Source organism: Cannabis sativa, chromosome 4, assembly GCF_029168945.1.
Source record: "Cannabis sativa cultivar Pink pepper isolate KNU-18-1 chromosome 4, ASM2916894v1, whole genome shotgun sequence".
In the NCBI taxonomy this organism is placed as follows: domain Eukaryota; kingdom Viridiplantae; phylum Streptophyta; class Magnoliopsida; order Rosales; family Cannabaceae; genus Cannabis; species Cannabis sativa.
In genome coordinates this window covers 78,718,486-78,726,034 of record NC_083604.1, presented here as the reverse complement: position 1 = coordinate 78,726,034, position 7,549 = coordinate 78,718,486, and the positions used below count along the sequence as shown (strand labels likewise).

At 26.0% G+C, this 7,549-nt stretch overlaps 1 protein-coding gene across 1 annotated transcript; it reads right to left on the bottom strand.

Annotated features, from left to right (window-relative positions):
* Positions 1-1,708: 1,708 nt before the first annotated feature.
* LOC115714010 (chaperone protein dnaJ 11, chloroplastic) lies at positions 1,709-2,788 on the bottom strand. Its single transcript, XM_030642511.2, has one exon. The coding sequence runs from the start codon at positions 2,779-2,781 to the stop codon at positions 2,227-2,229; it is 555 nt and encodes a 184-aa protein (XP_030498371.2). The 5' UTR covers positions 2,782-2,788; the 3' UTR covers positions 1,709-2,226.
* Positions 2,789-7,549: the final 4,761 nt, after the last annotated feature.

The following is a 7,549-nucleotide window of genomic DNA, read 5'->3' as shown; positions in this document are numbered from 1 at the left end:
GATGGATTTTAAATCTAACAGTTGGTATCAGAGCCACATTAATTATCAGAATATTTTGACAATTAATTCAGGAAATCAAATCAGGTAATGAATATAGAAATCTGACCATATATAGAATATTACATAATTGATTTTGTCCGGATTCAATGAATATAAAATATTCATTTAACAGAAAATCAATTATTTATTTATTTCCTTAAATAGAAAATCATTTCCTTAATTAGAAAATAATTTCTATAAATAAAATATTCTAATAGCACTAACATATTAATTATAATTAGATTTGATCTTTTTTTTTTTCAAATAGTTTTACTTCACATAAATGATTTTTTGATACATATTAATTATAATTAGATTTGATCAATTTTTAATTAGATTTTGAAATTGACATTTAACTTTAGACATCCAATTCAATCCAACTGTAATTAGATATTTCCAATTTTTGTAATTGAATTGGATTAGTTTGAATCAATTAGATTAGATTAGATCCTATCCAGCCCTAAATATATTTATTTTAATAGAGTGTATTGTAGAGACACTCAATAATGTATATACAATTGTGAAAGAAAAAAAAATTATTTATAAGTAATTTATAGGGATTGGATTTTGCGGGTAAAATAATATATATGTGTATCATCATTTTTTAGGGGGGGAGGGGGTGGGAATTCTGTTTTATCTATAATTTTCTATTTATGTAGTTAATGATCATGTTACATATTTTAATTGATGAACCTCATTCAATTCATGTAAAAAAAACAAACAGCATTAATTTATTTATTAACTTATTATATAAACAACAACACAATAATTATAATGAAATATTCTCAAACAAGTTCTAAATGTTAACAGCTGTATTTAAAAGTATAGCTGTAGAAATGTCAACATTATTATATTCTTGATAAACTTTTTTAATAACACTATTCATTAGTCATAATAAATACCAAATGAACATGATTCATTATAATGGAAAAATAGACAGAAAGATGCAAATATATATTCTATATCTATAACATAAAGTACCAATCTTATAGTTTGCATGTAAAGAATCATATATAGCTAGACCTTTATATATATATTTATATTAATTGTATTCATATACCTAAAGGCTAATTAAAGGAGACCCACTACAGAATTTTTTATTTTTTTTGAGTAAAAGACCCACTACAGAATTTAATATAATTTCATTAATAATTAATGTTAGTTGCCTTATATAAATGACACCACCAAATTAATTATTTTATGCTGTCTGATTTTATATTTGTTAGTATAATAAAGTACAGAGCAACTAACATTGGTAGAGATACTTTCTTCTTTTTAAGCAAGACTAACAAAAATTCTTAATATAGGGTATTTGACAGCAGTGTCTCAAGATTATTCTTTGTTTCTTTTTTAGTCCTCACTCCTCAAGCTTTATAATTAATATTAGAAGTTCGATTTAATTGTTATGGAAAAATTTAAATTTTGGAGGGTGTTTTTTTATTTATTATTATTATTATTAAAATTTTTATTGTGTACATTAAATTTCACAATTTAAATTCGGTCCTAAGACTCTCCACACACACTCCGATTAATTTTTGAGGGTGTGAAGATATAATAAGAAAAATATAAAAATTTGTGAACTTAAAATTAGAGTTTGTTACCAATTTGTTAGAAATTTAATAATTATTTCAAATAGATCACCATCATAAATGTATAAATTCCATGAATCTTTAAAATCACTCATAAAATTCTAATTCATTTAATATACTAATCTCAACAACAAGTACTTAATAATAATATTTGAGTGTTAACTAAAAAAAGCCATAACTTCAATTAGTTAATCACTGAATTTAAATTACACATAAAAATTGAAACCCATCAAAATACAGAGCCCCCAATTGCTATATTGTTAATTATAAAAAAGAAAAAACAAAGCCAAAAAGTTCAAATTATACAAATAATACATCTAATTTTTTAATATTAAAGAAACAGATAATAATCATATAACTTTTTTTTTTTCTTTTTGCATAATTTAAGCCTTTTGACTTTTTTTCGCGCGATTTTCTATTCTTTTTAACGGTAATTAATAGTAACGGACTTTCCTTCTCCGGTAACGGACGGTTGATAATGATCTTGATCAAATTGACCGGCTCAGATCGTTCCTTCTCCTTGGATAATATATACATAATTCTTTTTCCATTGAATCATACTGAGTTCGAAATCAGACTCGAACGATTCGACTCACTACTACCAACACTGATCAGTCTCCCAATTTCGACGAGAGTAGCCAGAAAATCCAGAAGCCATAGTAAGCGGACTCGGACGCCTCAGAAATCTCCGATCATAAGCTGCGCGTTTAGTCGGATCGGAAAGAGTAGAATAAGCAGCGTGTATCTTCATAAACTCATCGGCCGAAGAATCCTTCCGATCGATCGTCGCTACATCAGGATGACAAACCCTAGCTAATCTCCGGTACGCGGCTTTGATCTCCTGACACGTGGCGGCGGTAGGGATTCCGAGGATCTCGTAGAGAGACGAAGCGACGTTTCTTCGAGCGGTGTTGTTGTTGAGATACGACGTCGTTCTTGTGGTGGTTTCGCTCTCCGCTGAGGCGTAGGATGTTGAAGCTGTTGCTGCGGCGGCGCGTGTGGTGGCGAATCTGACGGAGGAGGGAGAAGTAGGAGGAGACGACGAAGAAGACGACGAAGGAGATTTGGGCGAAAAGTTGGGAGGAGAGAGAAACGAAGTGTTTGAGGGAATAGATAACATTGTGAGGTTAGAGGAAAGAGAGGGGGGAATCATTGGGTTTATATGGTGTGGGCTTGGGCCCACTTTGGGCCCACATTGGGGTTAGTAACTATGGTTAAGACTTAAAAGTGAGGTGTTTGGTTCTTCTTTTGTATTTTGTTTTAACTAGGGTTAAGTTAGTGGTGAGGTTTGAACTTGGAATCTGATGAAGGTGAATAAATATCAAATATTGTCTAATCTATAATATTAATATATCTTGTTTAAGTCGACATGGTTCTCTTATCCTAATTGTTCTCTTTCTTCTATCAATTTTAGGGCATGGATTCTCTTCATAACATTAATAATTAAGTTGATACAATGTTTTCGAATCATTAGAAAATAAATTTATAGTATCTTAAAATTTGAATTGATCACAGTACAAAATCAAAATGTTCTTTATATCCAACAATTATAACTGAAGTTATAGTGATTAAATTTTATATTGTTTACTTAAAATAATATATATAAAAATTAGGATTAAAATTTAATTTTTTTTTATTGATGAAACCATAAATAGAAGATCTACAATATTAGACGGATTCAATCAAAGTCTAAAATATTAAATAAATCCGAGCTAATTTAATAAATATATATATGAAATATTCAATAGGTGGAATTTATTCAGTCTAACAATAAGTAGATGTTGGATTAGTTTAAATAACTACAATTAATTGAATGGGTTCGCAAAATATTCAATCTCTCATATATAATTAAATTGAATTTAGATAAACTTAAAAATGCTAAATGTGATCTAACAAACATTACTTTTACGGATTATATTCCATTTTTATAAACCTAAGATAAAATCTATTGTTAAATAATTCATATTTTATTACTTGAAGTCGAAATTAAATATTTCTTTTTATTAGATAAAGCTGCTTGTTTGTATGTTGATTGTATTCTTAGTTGGGATTAGGATCATGTTCCATTTAGCTTATCTGATTAGTTAATAATTAATAGTAGTGATCAACGAAGTTTCTTCGTTATTAAAAAAAAAAAGACATAATAAAGTGCGATCGAGTTATTATTTATGGAATAAAAATGAGTTTTACTTGTTGAAGTAACCTGCAAATATGAACATGTATATTCGATTGAAGATATATAGGATAAGGTATGAGTTTGTTAAAATAATAATAATAATAATAATAATAATAGTGAAACTTCATAAATAGTTTATTTTTGTAACACTTAAAAAAATTAAAAAAAATGTTTTACAAATTTATAACACTTTCAATAATTTTAAAATCAATTAAAATTCTAAATATATTAAACAAACAAACAAAAAAAATTTTAATTTTAAAATCAAGAAAAAAATTAGTCAAGAAAAATTAAACTAAATATTAAAATATAAATTTTGTGAATATTCTGGCCAAATTTTCATTTTCAGATAGATTAATAAATATCTGTCTTGTCTAAATTAAGTGAATAGCGTCAAACATATAAATAAATTTTGTTAGTTTATATGATATAATGATATCATTAATGAGATGGGTTGACTCTTTATAATGTTAATCAATAAATTGTCTTTAAATTAATTTCTTTTTTTTTTCTTTCAATAAAATCATAAATAGCTATATGGGTGTTTGATTCATTTATATTTATTTAATAATTTTATTTTTGGAGAGGACTAGTACTACAACAGGTGTAAATTAATTAAAGCCGGCTTATATATATCCAGAAAGAGAAATATTAAAGGGTATTAGTGGTGCCTACCACACTATTATTATGTGTTAATATCCCTATTGGTCTAACTACGTATCAGGTCCTATATAATTTAATATAATCGCGACATGTAGAGAAAGTGCTACTGGTACCTAATAACAATGGTCATCAGAAAATAATAATAATAGGTGATTTACATTAATATTAATACTTTTAATTTGAGTTTTGTGTTAGCCATTTGGCTCACATGGGCAGCAGTTAGCTTTAGTATGACTTTTTTTTTGGTTTAATATTTGATTAGGAGGATTAATCTTATTAATTATTATATATTACACAAAAAAATATTATTATTTTATCAAATAAAAATATAATAAAATATTATGTTGTAATATTATCTCAAATATATGTACATTTTTTAATATATAACCTATGATTGTATTATAAATATATATAGTTGAGAGAATAAAAAATATTATTATAAATGAAAGGAAAATATTTTTATTTTTTATGACGAAAATATATATTTTTCCGTCTGGAAAAATCTCTGTTTTTTTTTTTTTCCTTTTTGTATTACTTTGTAACATTTAAAGATTTATTTGGACAGACATAGTAGAAACTTTAGTGGAAAAAAATAATAAAAAAGAGAAAACCCTAAAATGGAGAGACTTAAGATCATGAAAAAGAATGATGATTGTCCATAATATAAACTTTACATAAATATATACAATTAGAAGAAGAAGCAATTGTGGTAATGGAGTATTGAGACCTAATTAATCATGATGTTTATGATCAAAAGTCAACAAAAACAAATTGAAAAAGATCAAATGGATTAACAATACAGCATGTTACTAGGTGTAAGTGGTGATTAACACTTAGTGATATTAAATTAAATTAGCCGTTTCTTATAATAATTATTAAATTAAAATGTGAACAATATATAATATTTAATTAGACTAATAATATTATAACACTTCATAATAACACAAACATTACTTTTGGTATTTATTTTAATGATAATATGAGTATTTTAAAGTGTTCAAATAGTGATCTAGTGTTATATTTTAACAATTTTAAGAAAATTATTTTTCCAATAGTATATTAAATTTAGCACAAAATATAATATTGTGTTATATTTAGCACACAATAAAAATAATTTTTTTAATTATAATGTTATCAGTAATCTTTAATATATATTTTATAATAAGAATATTACCATTAAGGTCTTTATGGAGGCGATTTTTTCATAATAACCGATTCCGTAGGGTCTTTACAGTGTCGGTTGTTTTTAACCCCTGTAGCGTTACTTGGAACAGCGTCGATAGTGAATTTCGTCAAAATCGACGCTGAAATGTCTTAAAAACCGCTTCTAAAGTCTAATTTTATAGTAGTGATGAAATGTTATCGTATCTCAGAGCACAATGAATTGATAAAATGCATTATTAGTGTCTAGTATCTTCCTCGGTATCATACCGTTATTGGTCTAATTATATATCGGATCCTATTTAACTTTAAAAAATAACTTTTAGGAATTTTTTTTACCAAATTTAGCTCAATATTTACATGTTATATTAGAGATATGGTCTAATAAAGCATGCTAATTGAGTTGTAAATGGAATTAATCAAATTAATTTAGCCCCACAAAGCACAAGTAGGTGCATGCATAAAAAGAAAAATAAAATTTAAGAAAAAAAAAAGGACAACAGTGTAGGAAATTGGTGTGATTGGGTATTTTAGTAGCCAGTGGTTCACTTCTAAGTCCTTCCCCTATCTTTAGTTGACCTTAAATATAAATTATAAAAATCAATCTCAAATCAAAAGTGATAAAAATCCAAATAATTGTAGAGAGAGAGAGAGAAACATTCCATAGGAAAAAGTAAGATAAGAAAGAGGAGCAGGTTGATTGATGAGGTGGTCCTCTCATTTAGATATTGTTTTTTATTTTTTATTAATGGTTTTCTTCTATTTATTCTAAATTGCTAATTATTATTATTATATTTCAGCCGTTGAGGAGTTCAAATCTTCAAAATTATGTCTTATTTTACTGTTAATTAATGTTTAAATTTAATTTTAATTTTTTAATTAGGAGATTTACCGTTATTTAAATTAACTATAATAATAATGTTAGATTTGTCACTTAATTTATTTTTTTTATCAAATCTTATTAATAAAAATTAACTAAAATAATAATTTACAATTCAATTGAAACATTTTTTTTTTCGTTAGATACACAATTAAGATTAGAATTAAATAAAAACGAACTAAATAATTAGTCGTTTTATTCTCAGATCATTTGACAAAAAAATAAAATAAAAACAGATTAAAAAATTTCAACATTACAGTGAACTTTAAGAGCATTTATATTCTGTTTCATCTACCGCTCAAATGACATAGAAATTGTTGCAGCAAGTTCAACCTCGTAGCTTGAGTCTATAATAATGTGTCAGGTACGTAACTACACTACTAACAATACTTTCAGTTGTAAAAGACCTATTATTTCACACCACTAACAGCGATTAAGGGCGAGCCATTGATGAATAACAACGAACCAACAACAAAACAAAATAAAATTATATTACACAGACAAGACTAAAATACTCAAAACCATGCCATAGAGACAAGACTAATCACAACACCAAAAATTGAAAACACAACTCCAACCAAATTGCACATAATAAACTCAAAAATAACCGGTGAGCCTGACCAAAAAAAAGACAACCTTTAATATCCATCCAATTATAACTTTTATAATTTTTTTAAAATAGTTTTTTTTTTCTAAGGCGTAACTAATTTATATTTGATGTCAATTAAAAATTACTCGTGAATTAATAATGTATACACTTAAAATAAACAGTAATAACTAGTTGGGCAAACTAGTTTTGATGAATATTTCTTCATCGTTTCTTTTTGTATTATATTTCATGTTGATTGTAAAAATAATAATTATACACATATACATACTGATAGCGACTACAAAGGTTCTAGTCCATTGGATTTTTTATTTATTAAAAAATGAATAATAATAATAATATTAAAAAAAGACCACCGCAAAAAGAAGTGTATGGCCATGTAAAATATATTATTATTATTATATTTTAAGGAGCACTTACATTTGTGCATCTAA

Bases quoted from the DNA above. Each gene is read 5' to 3' on its own strand.
- LOC115714010 (XM_030642511.2), bottom strand. From the start codon at position 2,781: ATGATTCCCCCCTCTCTTTCCTCTAACCTCACAATGTTATCTATTCCC.